The 19585-nt window shown below is 37.6% G+C and overlaps 1 protein-coding gene across 3 annotated transcripts in view; it reads right to left on the minus strand.

Moving 5' to 3' along the window:
* LOC140164243 (HEAT repeat-containing protein 6-like) overlaps window positions 1-19585 on the minus strand; it is a 386072-nt gene that overhangs the window by 35400 nt on the left and 331087 nt on the right. For all 3 annotated transcript variants that reach the window (XM_072187509.1, XM_072187510.1, XM_072187511.1), the window contains one exon: window positions 18548-18692. In XM_072187509.1, the coding sequence (XP_072043610.1) occupies window positions 18548-18692 (145 nt within the window). The remainder of the gene's footprint in view (window positions 1-18547; window positions 18693-19585) is intronic.

A 19585-nucleotide genomic window follows, 5' to 3' on the forward strand; every position in this document is an offset into this window, starting at 1 on the left:
TTAAGAAAGCAGTGAAGACTTAAAGACAACATTAAAAACTAATAACGACTACGGCAGTAACAAGAAAGTACAAGGTTACGGGATCACATGGACTGCTGAAATCAAACTTGGCATACAGTGTGTTATGTCGACGTCTTTACCCTATGGGTAACTGGCTTTATGCTTGGCAATGTAAACATATGGTGGTACATTAATGTACTGGGTGATCTTGGGAATAAATTGTAAGGGAATTTGAGGATAAGATGGCCTTGAATGACATCTTAATATAACTTCATTTAGTAGTGTTTTATAGTCTGGCAGTAGTGGGGTCAGACAGTGTTTCTGATTAACTTTTTTATTTTTTATTTGCTGATTATTGTTCATTGTGTGGTACTAAATGGGCTATTTCTGTTGAAATTCATACACCCCCTATGAAAGACATGACCTCAATATACCACAAAGGGGTGTAAATTTCAAATGGAGTGACCCATTCAGGTATCCCATTTGAAGTTCACACTCGCTGTGTGGAAGGCTAAGGCCATGTCTTCCCTAAGGGATGTATGGATTTCAACTGGAAATCAATGCTGCTATCTGCAGTAGATAGCATATATTTGGCAAATTTGAAGTCAATGGCTTGTTTGGGAATTGCTTACTGACAACCGATGCTGTTATCTACAGTAGATAGCACATGTTGACAGGTTTGAAATCAAAGTCTTATTTGGCGATTGGTTACTAGTAACCATGCTGCTATCTTCAGTAAATAACACATGTTGGCAAGTTTCAAATCGAATTTTGGTTACTGCTTGTTGGTAATCAATGCTGCTATCTTCAGTGGGTAGGATATATTTGGCAAGTTTGGAGTCCTGTCTTGTTTGGTGACTACTTACTAGTTACCAATGTTACTATCATCAGTAGATAACACACATTGGCCTTGTTTGGTGACTGCTTACCACAACAAATATTGCTATCTTAAGTAGATAGCCCATGTTTGGAAAGTTTGAAAACGAGGTCTTATCTGGTAACCTCATTTCTAATGTTCTCAAACTAAAGAATTTAAAGCAATTACACACAATCTCGCAACCTCTTTTTGTCCATTTCTTCACTCATCTTAAGGCCTGGGGTATGAGCGTTTGGACAGTATTTATTTTGGGACATTAGAGCACATCAGACATATCGAATTGCATTCTGAATACGAAGAATGTCATTCTGATATCAAATAATTTTGATTTTTGAAATTCGCAATTTAATGCACATTTTATGGCAAATCATTAAAATTGATATTTTTGATATTTAACAGTACTTGAAGTAAACTTTATAAATCTGATGATTTATACTTAAAGTGTATGTAGGTGGGATGAAAACCGGCAATCAATTGAAAATTTTGACCTTTCATTATTGAAGATATGGATTTTTTCCCCAAAACACCAAAAAAAAAAAATTAGGTCTTTTGGGAAAAAATCCATATCTTCAATATGAAAGGTCAAAATTTTCAATTGACCGTAAACTTTTCCTTCCTACTACATACACTTTAAGAATATATCATTAGATTTATATAATTAACTTTGAGGACTGTTATATATCAAAAATTTGAAAAATATCAAATTTTTATAATTTGTCATAAAATTTGTGTTATATTGTAATTTTCAAAAATGAAAATTATTTGATATCAGAAAGACATGCTTCAGTATTCAGAATGCAATTCGATAGGTCTGAGGTGCTCTCATGTCCCACAAAAATACTGTCGAGAAACACAATAAACGCTCATTTTAGATCCCTTAAGTATATTAAGTTTTTATTTTCCTTTGGAAATCATTGCATGGGCCTTTAAATCAACATATCCTTCCTGTCAACTAGACCTCTAGGGCGAATTTCTCGACGGGTGGCTTAGCAATTGGCTTGTCTAGCCTCAAGGCTTAAGAGGTCGTAAGACCAGGCTTAACTGAAAGCGTATTTCCCGAAGCACGGCTACCATAGCCTCGAGGCTTCGTTAGCCCGTGGGCCAGGCTTGTAGGATTAGCCCCAGGCTTCAGTAAAATTTGCATTTCTCGAAATCAGTCTTCTGTAGCCGTAGTCTACGCAAGCCTGTTAGACCAGGCTTACAGCGGCTTTTCTTGGCCCTGCCTCAGAGCAGGTCTTAGGTAGTAAGCCTTGGTCTATTTCAATTTACAAATTATTTAAATTGTAACGCAAAGTTTATCTTTCATATTTTGATGGTCTTTCAATTAACATGAGTAAGCAGTCGGCGTAACTAGGGGGAAGCGGGGAGCTCTTGCCCCCCATGAGAGTTATAATTAATTATTTGGTCATTTTGGTCACTCAATTTTTAAGGTTAAATAAATTGCATTTATCCCACCTTTGTACCATTGGCCTATATATGTCACCAGCTTTAATACCTTAAATATGGCATTTGTACCATAATTTGTTTTCAATCCCACCTCCCCCGCCCATGTCAAAAAAGAAATCTACGCCAATGTTCGGGGACACATTCCAAGCAGATCCCATAACTCCTCAGACCCACTCCACCCCTTACAAACCCAAACAGCATGAACGATGCCTGCCCCTCATTTATTATGTTTGCCCCCGCTTCCCCCACCTCAACCCCAAATGAAAATGTCTAGTTACGCCACTGTGGGTAAGTAATTGTTCGATTTAGTTGAACATTTCAGCATTTTATGTTAGTGTTCATTTGAGTTAGTTGATTTTTTTTAAGTAGCTGTTGCTATCATAAGACCTACTCATTTTGAATGATGGTTTATATATAACGAATATAATTTTTTTTTAAATCTTTCTTCATCATCATGATCATGATCATCATCATCATCATCATCATCATCATCATCATCATCATCATCATCATCATCATCATCATCATCATCATCATCATCATCATCATATGATGATATGATACCACCTATCCCTATCCAAGCCTTAATAGTTTGATACCGTACTTTTCATAAGTAGGCCTATTACAATATTATTTTGGAGTCCCTATATTATACCAGGTTGGACATCAATTTAATACAATAGAAGAAGGACAAAATTGGTAAAGATATAGTAAATATTTGACCGAAACAATAATACATATATATGTACATGCAGTATTAAAACTGAATTTACGGATAAGATGCATATAATATTGCTATATCTTCTACTTAATTAATTATAAAATTGTACCAACAGATAACTTCATGTGAGATCTCAGAAGACTACTGATATCAGCAGTATATAGCACGTTGGTTGCTTTCCTTTTTAGAGGAATCACAGATTCCTTTCCATTAGGCTTACAGTTTTACCCTTTTTGGGATGCAAAGAAAGAATCACAAGTATAAAGCATAGACGTATCATTCATACAAGTTGGACTCATAAAAAGTCAAGTGGAAATAAAATAATACATAAAAGACACAAAACAGACACAATATTCTTGCATCAAGTTGTATGCGGTATAGGCCTATAAGCCCAAGCACAAGACCGCGGGTCCAGGCTAGTCTTTGCGCCGGGAACATTGCGATAATGAGGCGGCAACCTTGTTAGTACGGTAAACCGTGAGGACCACAGCTTATGTACATCTACCTCCAACAGCCTATACAATTAAGTCGCTGGTTGAAAGGGACGAGGTTGTCAAGCGTTAAGCCTACAAGGCCACTAAGACTAGGTTGAATTTGCGTTGAGGAAATCCGGCTAGAGTTAAGACTCGGGCTTCGAGAGCGGGCTAGGCTTAGTAGCCTCAAGGCCACCTTAAGACTACGGCTTAATAAGACTCCTGTCGGGAAACTCGCCCCTAATGGCCTCATGTTAAATCAGTTGGCATGAATAGGGCCATTGTAACATGTCACATTCGTTCAAAAACATTACAATAAATGTGCACAGCGACAAGTGGACGATCAGACGGGGTTATTAGGGCAACAGAGAGGCCTAGATTAACTGATTAGAAATACACTGATTGCTCCCGGGATCATTGTGATTTGATATTGAAGGAAGTAATTTGTTTCTGAACCCTTAAGCACTACCTGCCGATCTAACATTACCTCTGATTGGTCAATTACAAGATATCTTCACTTTAATCACCAATCAAATGGAGCTTTGCAAATAATTCACCCCAATTTTTTTTTGCGTGGTGAAATTATTCTAACAATGTTGCTGATTGGCCCAATTGATAATGAAAACTTCTTTTTGGCCAATCGGCAGGTAATGGGGTTAAATTCCTTACAATGGCCTGTGCTCAATCACTCTGATGCTTGTGACCATTTGTGACTCAACAATGGTACATGAGGCATTGGGCTATTCCAGTTAAAATCCACACTACCACTGTGGGAGATTTAGCTAAAGTCTTCCACAGAGGGAGTATAAGATTTGAATAGAATAGACAATTCAGTAACTTCCATTTGAAATACTCACTCCAATTGTGGGAGATATAGGTTAAGCCATAATTCAGGGAGAGTATGGGTTTCAAAATGATTAACCCTAACCAATTACATTTAAAAAACATACTCCTCCTGTGAAAGGTATTTCCAAAATCTTCCATAGGGGTAGTGTGGATTTCAACTGGAATAGTCCATTTTGTCCTGTGCAGAAGACTTCTTCAATTGTGGTAAGTATAAACAGTTATAAATCACTACATAGGCCTTTAAATCAACATATCCTGAACTGTTGTCCACTATTATTCGGGTTCCTTGAGAGAGTGATGTCACGGCATGCTGCAGTGCGCATAGTATTAAATTGTGTTGACTCTAAGAACTGGCGTGTTTACACACGCTATCAAAGGTGGTACACCTGTACATGAGTGAAGTAACTCTGACAAAGAACTGACATCACTTTCTCAAGGAAGCCATAAAGACTTTAGATGTCAAATGGCCCCCATATACAATCAGCCGGCATGTATAGACCATTGTGAGATGTCGCACTCGTTACAAAACATAACGAATGAGCACAGTGACAAACAGCTGACCAGACAGGGTTATTAGGGCAACATAGAGGCTTACAGTGATGAGATAAACTGATTAAACTCAAACATGCTGCGGCTGGCTTTGATTTTGTTACAGAGAAGCCATTGGTTTCTACATTTCCTTAAAAGAAACTTCGATCAATCACTTTTAAAAGAGACATTGGTCAATCAACAAAGCAATTAAAAATACTCTGTTGCCATTTGTGACTCACAAGTTCACAACATTATGAAGCATTTTGTTCCAGGTGTGCGAAACTTCTTCAATTGTGATTAATCTAATTTTTGGGATATTACCAAATTACCATCCTTTAAAACCAATTTATGCACAAATGTTGTCCACTAGATGTCAAATGGCCCCATCTACATTCAGCTGACAAGTATATAGCCATCGTAACATGTTACAAAACATTATGAGCAGTGAGACAAACAGACAACCAGACAGGATCATAGGGGCAACAAAACAGCCTACATAGATGATATTAACTGATAAGAAATTAACAGGTTGCTGCGGCTATTTGTTTTTAGGTCAAGCATTATGTAAGAATTAACAGCTGAAATCTAGGTAATAATACTGACAAAACTTCGACCAGCAAACAAGTGACCTAGTGAATGAGGTCACCATAGATTGCTGGTCAAGGCATTTTTCAGGACAGGCAAGTGTAGCCAACGATCAGGCTTATTACCATGATCGGAACCGACTGTAACAAGGTCTTTTTATCATGGGTCATCTGTCCTGCCTTTACCAGATGAGCCTCCGGGAGCGCAGAATTGAACCTGGGACCTCTCACACCAAAGGCAAAGACTTTAACTACTTAACCAGTGTGCCACACTTTCTTTGGGTTTTGATACAGAGAGATGATTTGTTTCATAATTTCCTTAAATGCAACAGTGCTCTATTACTTTTTTTTGCCTTATTAACGTACACACAGACAGACAAATGGTGCTAATTCATACTCCCCTTCCAAACTTGTTCCTCGTCAGTGGGGACAATTAGCACTTTCAAAGTATACAGTGCATCACATTGTTATTTTTCAAGGCAGCATTATTGAATGTTATTCACAATGTTATCCTAAGGGAGATAATTACCATTAATTGGCGTCTTCATTGGCTGTGCCAACTGTTTCGTTGCAGGCAAAGAATAATATTGACACAACACTCGAGAACCACTTTGTATACATGATATACCATAGTCTGTAACAAGCTTTGGTGAGCCAATCAACAAGTTTCATATTTTTAATATATACATCACTATCATCTGATCTCCAGATTCTTACCAAAGCACAAGAAATTTAGATAGACACATTTAAGAGAAATCTACTCAATTATTTTGAATATTAAATGGCCATGCACAATCACAAATCTAAAATCGCATGAAATCACTGAAGAACCATACTGGAATACAAATATAAAAGAAAGAAGACTCATATGAGTTGGTCACCTGAAATTACACCAGTACATGAAGCCCTATCTGAAGCACTAAGTCCCACCAAAAGACCAAGAGGAAGGCTGGCAACACATGATTCTCCACGATCAACAAGATCTCAAGAATCTAGACCTGCAACTTGGATCAGTAAAACTCAATGAACTAACTGGGAGGACACTACTAGCAAGTATTATGCTGAATAATGATGACAGAAGAAGCAGCCATATTTTTCCAGTTTTAACCATTTAACTAAAAACCGGCAGTGTTCTTCTTAAGGGGTACTACACCCTGGCCAATTTATGCCTATTTTTGCATTTTTCTCAAAATTATAGCACATTGGTGACAAGTAAGATATGTATATTATAGGGGCAAGGACTACAACTACTGTACTGAAAATTCAGCAACTCAAAGCAAGTAGTTATTGATTTATTGATCAAATATTGGTTTTCCCTCATTTTGACTGTAACCCCACAACTGTTGTCTGTGCTGAAATAAAATTTATAGTGCAGTAGTTGTAGTCCTTGCCCCTATAATATATATATCTTACTTGTCCCCAATGCGCTATAATTGTTAAGAAAAATGCAAAAATAGGCATAAATTTTGGCAGGGTGTAGTTCCCCCTTAACATTAATATTTTAATACATTGTATAGGAAATGAGTCAAGGAATGCAATAATCACATTTCCATTGGTCTTGCAGTTCTTGAAATATATAAAAGTAATATAAAAAACAAAAGTTTAGTAATGCATGTGCATTAAAATCTCTTAAACCTATTATACTGTTGGATGCATTTTGGATGACAAAAATCTCAGGGATCAGAATCACCCAGGAGCCAAATGCATCATATCGACACAATTATAGTCCAATTGTCTGCTACAATATATGCAACCATTGCACTCGATAACAATCTGGATATTACAATACTTTTGATGCCAATCTACAATACTTGTTTATTTCTTCACAACCTTGATTTCCATCTAGATATTACAGTACTTCTCTTCTTTATTCCTTCATATACAACATGACCTTAACTTCCATTTAAGATATTACTTCTCTTGTTACTTTCTTCACACACTACATGACCGTGACACCCATCTATAATACTTCTTGTTTCTTTCTTCATGACCTTGACTCCATCTAGATATTTAAAACTTCTCTTCTTTCTTCCTTCATATACTAGATGACCTTGACTCCCATCTAGATATTACAATACTTCTCTCTTCCTTCATTCACATACATCATGACCTTGACTTCCATTTAAGATATTACTTTCTTTCTTCAAACACATGTTGTCACAAGTGGTAATAGAGCTACCCATCCTGTCTCTGAATGGTTATGATTTCCATATGCATTAGGCTATTCCAGATGAAACCCATACACCCCCTATGGAAGACATGACCTTAACCTCCAACATGTGGGGTGTAGATTTCAAATGGAATCACCCATTCAGGTAACTCCATTTGAAATTCATAATCCCTGTGTGAAAGATTAAGGCCATGTCTTCCACAGAGGGTATATGGATTTCAACTTGAATAGCCCATTATCAGGATAAGAGTCTCAAGTTGATAAGGAAAACTGAAGAAGTTTTCTAATCAGCTGCAACTCTTCTTGAAGTGTCTCAAATACTCCATAATTCCCAGGTATTATTTGATTTTTCCTTGTATCAGGCAAATTGAAGAACTTCTAATCACATGGACCACTTCTTGAAGTGTCTAAAGTACTTCATAGGATGTAGTTTTCCTTGTATTAGACTTACAGTGAATGTAAAAAACCTTGTAAAGTAAAGTCACCTGCAAATGTTTAAACAAATTGAGAAAAACCCTTAAACCATTTTCTTTTCAGAAACATTGACAAAATACAAAGAAAACTGAAATCTTACTGGATTTGCACAAAATTCCTTTATGCCCAAACCTAAAGAATAAAAGTTTGTTTCTCTCTTGACATGAAATACCACTGTGGTGTTTACCCATGGAAGAGATACCTTATTCACTGTAGGGGTTAGTTACTACATTAATACGGATTCTAAAAGTACAATAAATTCATCACTTCACACAACACATTGTTGTGGGGCCAAAAATTGTGTGCCAAATGTTGAAAGACAAACTGGCTAAAGATCAAGTTTCAAAGAATCCTACCCATCTACCTGCCAGACATGCATTGGGGCTATTCAAGTTGAAATCCATAACCCCCCTGTGGTAGACATGAGCTTAATCTCCCACACAGGGGTGTAGATTCTAAACAGAGTCACCCATTCAGGCAACCCCACTTGAAATTCACATTCCCTGTGTGGAAGATTATCACATCTCCCATAGCAGGTGTATGGATTTCAACTAGAATAAACTATTTTCTGCAAGTGCCACCTGAATTCATCCTAATGTCACAGAAAAATCAATCAGCGCAACTTTTAATCTGAAAATGTAGGTTTTAAAACAGAAACAAAAACTGTATCACATTTCAGACATAAATCCTACTATTACATTTGATCCTAAATCTATAAGCCTGCAGCCTTAATCATAATATCATAAGCCTAAACATTAAACATAAATCATTATTTGTTACAAAAACTGAGGGCCAATATGCAGGACAAACTTTTACAGCACCCCTACCTACCTGCCAGACATGTATTTCTACACATGCCGCCTGAATGCATTCTAATGTGATGAAAAAACCAATCAGCACATCTCGTCTATTAATCTCAAAATGTACGCTTAAGACGGAAAAAACCTCTTATCACATTTAGGAGACAAAAATAAAAGTACATATCCCGCAGCACTTTTTGATGGATGTTGAGGTAGTGTCAGGTACATGATGACACCAATTTATCACCACGCAATTGCTATCTTCCATTGTATTTAAATGTTAAACGGAAATGTTAGGTTGTGCATGATCGGCAATATGATTCAATCATTTTCTGTAATGAGGGAATTGTATGGCCAATATGCATTAAGTGCTGTCTTTTGTTTTAAACTGGTTGTGTTGGTTGGTTGTTCATTTTCTGGCAAGAGTTCTTTCATTTTCAGTAATTATAAGTGGTTTATGAGTTAAGCTCAGTGGCGGCACCAGGGGGGGCATTGGGAGGCAAAGTGAATATCTGGGGGGGGGGCAAAATCGTCAAATTTATCAATTTTGGGGAAAAACTGGGGCAAACTGGGGGGCAAGAAAAATGCCCCCTTGCCCCCCTGTAGCGCCACCACTGGTTAAGCTCAGAATTCCTATTACCTGTTTAAATGTGCTATTCCATTTAAAATCCACACTACCCCTGTGGAAGATTTTGGAAATATCTTCCACAGAAGGAATATGAATTTCAAATGGAATGAGCACATTCGGCAGCTCCATTTGAATTTCATAAACCCTCTGAGAAAGATTCAACCTGAATCTTCCACAGAGGGAGGGTGAGTGTCAGATAGAGTTGGTTAATGTTCAATTCCATTTTAAATTCATACTCCCCTGTAGAAGATATTTCCAAAATCTTCCACAGGGGTAGTGTGGATTTTAAATGGAAGAACCAAATGCACCCTTTTAGCAGACGAAAACCTGGTATGTTCTACGGGTGGATGGTCGGGATATTTATCTAGAGGTTAAATATGACCCTAATAAATCACAGAAAGCTCAAGAAATCTGGGTATCAACTTTGGCTTTAACCCTCCAGTTGTCCTGGTTCAGAAAAAAACAATTGCTGAAAATCACACTATTTTTGCCAAATTTTCACATTCTTGCCCTCTCTCCCCCCAAAAGACCACCCACACAGCAGTTAAATGGCTAAAACTGGCAAAATGTGGCTCCGGTCATCCCACTTGGTTTAAAATTTGATAATGTTTTCTTTTAAATGATAGCCTGCGTGACATACACCATGCTTGGTGGCGTATGTCATGCGGGTAATCGCTACAACAACTCCTCAGGCTTATGGATTATGTTTGATGATTTTGCCATATTCTGTGGTAAAGTCACGATCTAATCTCACCATAACACAAGGATGGCTGCGTCTGTGTTTGCTGAGAGCTTTGTGTCTTGCTGGAGAGTCGTTTGCAACATCAATATTTAATAAGATTACCTGCTAAATCTGTTTAGTTGATGGCTCAATATGATCTACGGTAAACCGCAAGACGCAATATGAACTGACCAACTTTTTTACGGTGATGTTAACCCTGTTTCAAATTATTATTATATATATTTTTTTTTTACAAATTGTATTATTAATTTATCATTTTATCTTTTGGGTTCTTAAAGCATCCTCATTATATTTTTCATTATATTTCCACGAAAAAAGCTAATTCCCAAAATTTCAGTTGATTCTGATTTTGCGTTTGCGAGTGTGTCCAGGATCTTTTCCTGCGGAGGGGTTCAGAGGGGCTTTCAGAATTATGCGCGGGGCTTAATGGATAAAAATCGCCAAAACCGGTTGATTTTACATGATTTGTAACAAAGTGCGGGGGGCTTCAGCACCCAAAGCCCCCCCCTGGACACACCACCGTTGTGGCCATGGGAGGTGTCTGGATAAATACTTGTGTCTGAACAACATAGGCCTACTTAAGTGGCAGAGACTGAAATTATTGCTACAGATACACATAGTTCTTCACTGTCAAGTGTCTAAGTAGCCAAATATATAAGAAGTTTTCATAAGTTTAAAGTAAAATTTTTTTGGACATTTAGTGAATAGTTTGGTTATAGACTCCCTGACATAGTGTATAATTACAGTACATGTTGGTTGATTTTATCAAAATACTTCATCTGCGTACCACTGCTCCTTTAAATGGTCTTATTAAAAATAGATTTATCATAATATTTGAAGACCATCCAGGGAAGACCGTTCATCAATTGATATCAGAAACAGAAGACAATAATGATAATTAATACACATTCTCAAGTCAAATGTGCAATAATATTTGACAAAGTATTTAAAACACACTTTAAAGCAGTTTTAAAAACATCACAACAAATTTCACAAGTTGGAACAATATGACGTCAAAGAGTGTCAAAGCGTTACAAATTTACGTCAGAAATTCAAGTATATAAGCAAGCAAAGCCAGACCATGTCAAGGGAATGTGAAGCAATGCATGGCATACTTTGTCATATCTAGCAATTGGGCTATTCCAGTTAAAATCCATACACCCCCTATGGAAGACTTGACTTTAATTATCCTCTATGGAAGACTTGACCTTAATCTTCCACAGAAAAAGTGTGCAACTCCCATCTACCACAGATGGGGTTACCTGAATGGGTGACTCCATTTGAAATCCACACTCCCTGTGTGAGAGATTAAGGTCATATCTTAGGGGGTGTATGGATTTTAACTGGAATAGGTCATTTCTTAATCTCATTCACAGTCTTAAACCTGACATGATGCCTCAATTCCTGATCCAACTTGTATGATGAAACAAAAAAATATTTTAAAGATTCGCACTGACAAGTCACTTCATAGAATATTTTTTATCATTCCATTCCCAAGTGTGCATAACATGTAATCCACAGCATTTTTTTTCCCGAGTAATATTCCTTTTATTTCATTTTTAAATGACCTTAGCTTCTAATCCTTTCGTAATGATCCTGTTAGGATCAAAAGCGTATGCTTCTTTTTCAACTTCAGCTTTCTCTCAGTGGGAGGGGGGAGACAGCTTCCCCCTGTTGAACATAATGGTCCCTCTTTCCCCACCTGTGTAATTGTCACCCATACTGTTTCTACTGGGAACATCATCATGTATCACCCACTATTAACCATCTTTGAGTTGGTTGACAGTGTGGATACCCAGCATCATCCTCACCTGATCTGTTTCTACCAGGCTGGCAACAGCTCGTTATAAAAGTAAATTCAAGTATGGAAGCCGCCATTACCCTGCCATCGCGTAGGCCTGGAACACTACCGCGATTTCTACCGGCTATATCGCGTCCGTGCTCTGCGTTCAAGTCATGAAAAATCGCGGCTTGCTGCATCCACGGTTAGACTTTTTCAAGCCTGCTACAGTGCATTTTTTTTCAAATGTTGAACAGGTTTTTGAACACTTTTAATTATATTTTTTAGCGCATCCATGAACTTAATTTATCAAATGCATTAAATCAACCAACAATCCCGCTATCCGGGCCAAGATTTATAAAAGAAAAATACTGTTTCAGTCACGAAAATTAACCTAAATTTCGCGGCATACACGTAAGACTTGGCAATAGTCTATTCAGATATCGTTGTCAAGCTCGAGGTGATTGACCTCCAATGATTGACAGTTGGGAACGCGAACTGTACGCGATACTGAACGCGTAGTCAAGGTAGCCGGGGTGCTAAAACCTCAAATGGCGACCTCCATGCGTGTACCGGGGGTGCTAAAGTGGAACCAAAACAACCGCGGGAATCGTGTGTTAAATCTACATAGAAAAAAAGGAGGGATCAGCGAAATTTACTGTCAGCCCTCTGTTTCTACTGGGCAGACAGTTGCTGCATATTACCCCACATCACCCACATCAATCCGCATCACCCATCAACACTTTACTCATAAGGGAACAAACCAAAAGATCGATGACGTCCTATAAACATAACTAGTTTCGTTTAGGGGGGAGGGGGTAAAAATACTCAATTAGGTTTGTACAAAAACATTGGTCTGAAGAATGTGTCATTATTAATATTATGTCAACATTTTCAACATTTCCTTATTACGTTTCTGGCAGGGAGGGAGGGGGTCGGCTGAGAAACAAAACTAGTTACGTTTATAGGACGTTATCGATCTTTTGGTTTGTTCCCTAAGTAACACATCAATGCAGTTTGCTTTATTCCATTTATGAATTCTGTTACTGTAAGATCTCCATCGAACACAGTTGTTTGATGTGATCAGTTATTAATTCTATTCTGGACAATACCAACAGCTATCACACTAATATACACATATATTTTTAAGCTATTTTAACATAGATTTTGTTCTATATCAAATTATTCACATTTTTCTGCTTTTTTCAAGGTAATTCTTATTCTATAAACGTTTGTGTGCAAATTGAGGGCACTATTTACATACATTTTAAATTACAATTAGCCAAATAATTTCCTTGCCATTTGTTAGTCTTTTTTCTGATGTTCTAATACCCTTATATATAAATGTCTACCCCTTATCAAGATGCAAACATTCATTGTTCAGCTTTACTTTAAAATGACTACAGTTTTGTTAGCACTACTTTCGGGCTCTGTTGCTTTTATATACTATCCAAAGAGGCCTTGCGCTAAAGCGTTTCGGTTGAATGCCGGATTCTCACGCTACGCGCTCCCTAAGTCTGTGAGGGCCACAGACTGCGGCTACAGTTTTGTATGCCATCAAACAACTGTGCATCCTCAGTAGAGTCAGCATCACCTTAAGGGCAACCAGGTAAGCACTAATAAGATTTTCAGGATGTAAATCATAAGCGATACTTACAAGATTACATCAATGTATATCATATTGGTTATTAGATTTATTAAAGTAGGTTGTCTCAGTTTGAAGATCATTATCATTATCATCAGACCAAGACATCAGTATCATCTGATGTGCTTCAATTGATTTACACAACATGTTTAAGGGTGTCAGTGGACAATATAGGTCTGATGAATAGGCTAGTGGCATGATGCCAGTACTAATACACAATATAGATGAATCCAATGAGCCAAGTGATGGTCAGAATTTATTCGGCCATTACTGGGTCCCCCGCTGCATCAAACTGGTGTTGTGACTACCCAATTGAGTCGCGTAAAAACCGATGTTAATATATTGTATTGTGTTGTAAACTTTCATCATTCTATTGTCTATGTATAACACGGGTGATTGAATGCAGTTTAAAATCCCCGCCAAGGCCGCATCATTTCACATTTAAGTTGGGATGGACTCCGCGGGGACCCAGCTATGGCTGCCATTGAGGTGTAGGATTGAAATTGGATTCGTCTATTCTGTCGGTCGGACATCCGGGTTATCTCTAGTCTCGGGCCCAAACTGCATGTGGCTCACGGTTTGTTGTGAACAACAGAAACCGGCTGTGAAGGAGGCTACATAGCGATATTGCTGGAGTGACCTTCAATTTCGGAAAAAACGACACTCGACCATGGAATTTAATTTTAAGTTTGTCAGTATATAAACGGTAAATCAAGTAAGTTTCTTCCACTCTGAAGACTTAGAAAGCGGTTGTTTGATTCCACTGACTATTTGCGATCGAAATTTACATAACACCAATGACAGAAATCATTAACAAAAATCGAATCACGGACTTGTTTTCACTCGAACATCATCAACCGGAAGTGACGTGACACGGACCGACAGAATAGTGACAAATCTAAACATTTTGCTTTGGAACCGAGGAATATCCCTTGAACTCGCCACAATTCAAAGTTTCAGCCCAAACTGACTTTCAGCGTGTTTATACTGAGCACCTCAAATTACCGCGCTTTCACATTCACCCACATTTTAATCCTCTCACCTTCACCGGATCATTTCTACTGCGCTGTAAATGCCGGGTAACAATTCGCTACCCGCATATTTAGTGGGGAGGGCGGAAGTCCAGAAAATGGTTTTTGTGACCTCCAAGGTTGGATTTTAAATGCTTATACTAGGCTAACTTCGGCTGTCACCCACACCCGATCTGCAAATGTTACCTCATATTCACCACCATTAACCACCTCAATAGGTTGATGGATTCACTCACATTACCAGGCACTCACCTTTACCCATCTGTTTCTGCTGGGGCTGTTACCGCGTATTCCTCGATCGCATCACCTCGAATTCACCCGAAACCGTTTGCTCAATAGAAACACACTGCTTGTCTTTCTGTTTATCTTGCATGTGAACCTATTTTCAGTTGTGTTGCAAGCTTTTCACAACCTATGGGGCTGAAAATGGCAATTGTACCGATGGGCCAAAAATACTGAGAAGTTTTACAAAATGGTTACCTCAAAATAAATATCAACACGCTGATATGCCAACAGAAAAAGCTATCTAACTTTGCATTGCTGAGACTTGCTTTGACAATTTGTTGCAATAATTGGCAAATCTATCATCACAAACTTTGAAAGCGGAACTATAACCAACTTCTAACTTATCACCAGAGTAATCTATTGCTGACATAATGGAAGATGCACCAACATGCTGCTGGCCATGCTATGTGCTGCCTATTTAAATGGTAACATGCCATTCCTCCCTCCCCCAGCTTTGAGCTCAGTATTTCTAATTTATTTATCCAAAAAATGGTTTCCCATTACACCATCATGATTTCCTGAAATCAATTCAAATTGCAAATTAAGGCAAAACTTGCTTAAAGCAAAGAAAATATGAAAGACTGGTTTGCTACTATTGCCGATCTAACATTACCTCTGATTGGTGAATTACATGATATCTTCATTTTAATCACCAATCATAATGAAGCTTTGCAAATAATTCACCCCAACTTTTTTCTGTGGTGAAATTATTCTAACAATGTTCCTGATTGGTCCAATTGATAATGAAAACTTCTTTTTGGCCAATCGGCAGGTAGTTCTCATGGGGTTAAGTCTTGGTAATTCCATCATCACAAATCTTGTCAAAACAACACAATATCCAAACTTCTTATTACCAGAGTATTTCATTACTTTCATAGTCCTAGATGCACATACACGCTGTTAGCCATGCCACTATCTATTTTACTTGTTCTCTCCAAAACCGACTAATCCTAATTCCTAAAGCAACTTCTCATCTCAAACTACAAGAAGCATTTATCCAAAAATTCCCATTACACCACCATGATTTCCTGATATCAAATCAAATAGGAAGGGGTCAAGATCCGACACAACCCTTTTAAAAAAGACAAGATAAATAGATGTTGAGTGGAGTGAAAGTGCTTTTTCTCCCATATAGATAAAGGTAAGGTTGTAAACTTTCTATTTGATAGTCAATCCTCCTCGCATTCCCAAGTGTCAAGTAGGGATATATTTTTCATATTTTTCTCCTTCATTTGCTGAATTTGCTCCGAAAACTGAATGCATAAACCAAATTTACGCATTGATAACATCCTATTCTGTCCCATTGATGGAAGTAGTCACCATGGCTGCCTTGTAGGGGCTATAAATTGGCTTCGGAAGATTTTCAATATGGAGGGGCTGAAAATTGAAAATTATTTGGTGGGCGACCCTGGGGGCCCCGAGGGGGGTTTCTGCCCTCGGAGTCAGAAAATTTTGTGGAATATAGGTCACAGACACCCATTTTCCTTCTATTTTATCACAATTTTTTAACTTTACCTAGGATGATTGGGGGGGGGGGGTTTTGAAAGGTATTCCAGCCCCGGGATTCCAGCCCCTGTACCAAAATTATTGAAGGGGCTGAGCCCCCCCCCCAGCCCCTTGGTTCCTAAGCCTATGCTATAATGAGCACAAATAATGATCACTTTTACTATGGCATGGCATAACAAAACCCTACACACTGTATGTGGCGCTCAGGAAGATCAGTAATCATGAACATGATGTCCAGTAATTCCATTAAGTTGTTTATACAACAACAACGTCAAGTGACAAAAATGCTAATTTGTTCACAACTGTAAGTAAAGTACTGCAACACTTGTCAATTTTTTATAAGCGCTGTAACATTCTTAAGGTCTACAAGTTAAGTTAAACTGCTGATAAAGTCTGTATCATTACATAATCACTGCCATGTAGACTTTTCAGAAGCTGCCATGGAGTATATTTACTCCATGAAGGGGATAGATTGCAAACTATACAGTTATGGCATTGTACAGAATCAAACATTGAGCACAACAGTTAGAGATGTATGTTTCTACTGCCTCATCAACCTGGTTTTATTTAATAGGATATCACATCAAGTATACAGTACACACAAAGCAGCTATTTAATGAAGATTTTATGACAAGAAAACTCTTCCTTGAACTTGATTTAAAAGTAATCCATTACACAAAATTGTAGCCAGTAATTCAGCTATTGAGTACGTCATCTTACTGGACACAAACAACGCACTGTCATGAAAAGGTCATCATGGGGAGATATGAACTGCTTGCTACTTGCCTATGTCAATTAGTCGAGATGGATGGACAGAGAATAGTTGAAAGATTAATGCAATATGGGGAATATTGCCCGTCAACAACTATGACATATATGGAAGTTTGTGATGCACTTTTGATATTCAAAAGCAACTTTTATTTGTGGCAGGCAACTTAGTTCATGACTTTGCATGTTTTATGGGAATAAATTTGAGCAAAAACAGCAGAGAAATGGAATAGTCATTAAGGGGAGAAATGGGATTGTGAAGAATTTAGTGATCAAGCACACACAAAAAATGGAAGAAATGGGAAAACATCCATCACAAACTGGCAAAATCAGAGAAAAATCTGTACTGTATGGCTGTGGATTGCCAATTACCTCCACTTCTGAAGTTGCAGAGAATCAAACATTGGACACAACAAAGATGCAAGTGTGATCCTAACCACCAACCTTCTTTCCTTGATGTGATATCACATCGGGTAGACAACACACAAAGCAGCTATTTAATGAAGATTTTTATGGCAAGAAAACTCTTCCCTGAACTTGATATAAAAGTAATCCATTACACAAAATTGTAGCCAGTAATTCATCTATTGAGTACCTCATCTCACTGGACACAAACAACGCACTGTCATGAAAAGGTCATCATGGGGAGATATGAACTGCTTGCTACTTGCCTACGTTAATTAGTCGAGATGGATGGACAGAGAATAGTTGAAAGATTAATGCAATATGGGGGAATATTGCCCATCAACAACTATGACATATATGGAAGTTTGTGATGCACTTTTGATAGTTGAAAACACTTTCAATATAATGGAAACTTTCCATCATGAATTCAAGGAAATCAAAAAACAACGGAAGACATTTCATTTTCAAAACGGAAGCAGACATACAATATGAGAAACAAACAAACAATCAAAGAAACGGGCAAACAAATACAACTTCAGAGATAAACTAACAAGCAGATCTAATAAAAGTACAAATATAGGGTCATGAACCACTGGAAGTACTAAAAGTTTGGTACATCCGATGCGAGATGGAGCACATACATAATAGCACATTTTCAAAATCTTTTCTGTTGTCAAATTTTCACCTTGACTAAAGGCATGCACCTCATCAGACAATAGACACACACAGACAGACAGACATGACCTATACTTTGACTAGCGGGCATGCACCCTCATCATACAAAGCCAACAGACAGACAGAAAGACAGACAGATATATATATAACCTTGTCTTACCTGTGCCAAGCTGCCTGAGTTTTGCTTCCCTATATCTGACGATATTCTTTGTTAACATCTCCTCTTTATTTCTTATTATTTTCTGCAAGGATAGGAGGTCCTCTGATGCAATCATGGTGCAGAGATGTATCATTGTCATGCATATCTGCAAAATAGGAAGAAGAAAATAAATGAATGAAATGACTTATAATAGTAACTATTCTATCATGTACAAGGGCCTGTTTAAAGTCATAAGCAACAGAAACAAGTAAAACTGCTAGCTAAATCGTTATCACAGACTCAGACAATATGATATTTTAGATCATGGTAGATAATTCAGATCAAGAGCTGGGGACATTCTTCACTGAAGGAAGATGATGGGACTTACAAGTTCAGCAAATCATTGATTCCTCTATTTTACAGGAAGCAACCCAGCAGTTGTAAAATTTGCACTGCATAACTGATACAGATGAAATGTGTTCATTTTTATTTTTTAAGTAGACACTGGCTGCCCTGATGACATGTACTTGAAATAACACTCTGTGAAATAGTTGTACTCATTACTGATTTATTTTTTGCATTTGGTCTCATTTTCATTTATTTCTCATTGACAAAAGCAGGGAAAATATCCAAACTGAACTTGATTTGCAATTCATTTTGCATTTACAAGACAAGAGTAACTACAAAATGACATATTGAAATTATCATAGTTTCACTATGGAGACAATAATGGTTCCCTTATAACATAAATTGGGATATCCACACTCCACTTGTGGAAGATGGTAGAAATATCTTCCACAGGCGGAGTATAAATTTCAAAGGGAATGAGCAAAAACAACTAGGCAGCTCCATTTGAATATCATATACCCTCTGAAAAAGATTCAACCTGAATCTTCCACAGAGGGAAGGTTAATTTCAAATAAAGTTGGTGTATTTCAGTGTTTTTTCCTTGCTTCTCACAGGCTATTTTTTAAATTTGAAAACATTGCTAATATTAATCCCAGAGGGAGTCCTTTCTGAGAATAATATGAATGGAACAGGAAATTAACAAAGTGGGAA

The sequence above is a fragment of the Amphiura filiformis genome, chromosome 11 (genome assembly GCF_039555335.1).
Source record: "Amphiura filiformis chromosome 11, Afil_fr2py, whole genome shotgun sequence".
Lineage (NCBI taxonomy): Eukaryota > Metazoa > Echinodermata > Ophiuroidea > Amphilepidida > Amphiuridae > Amphiura > Amphiura filiformis.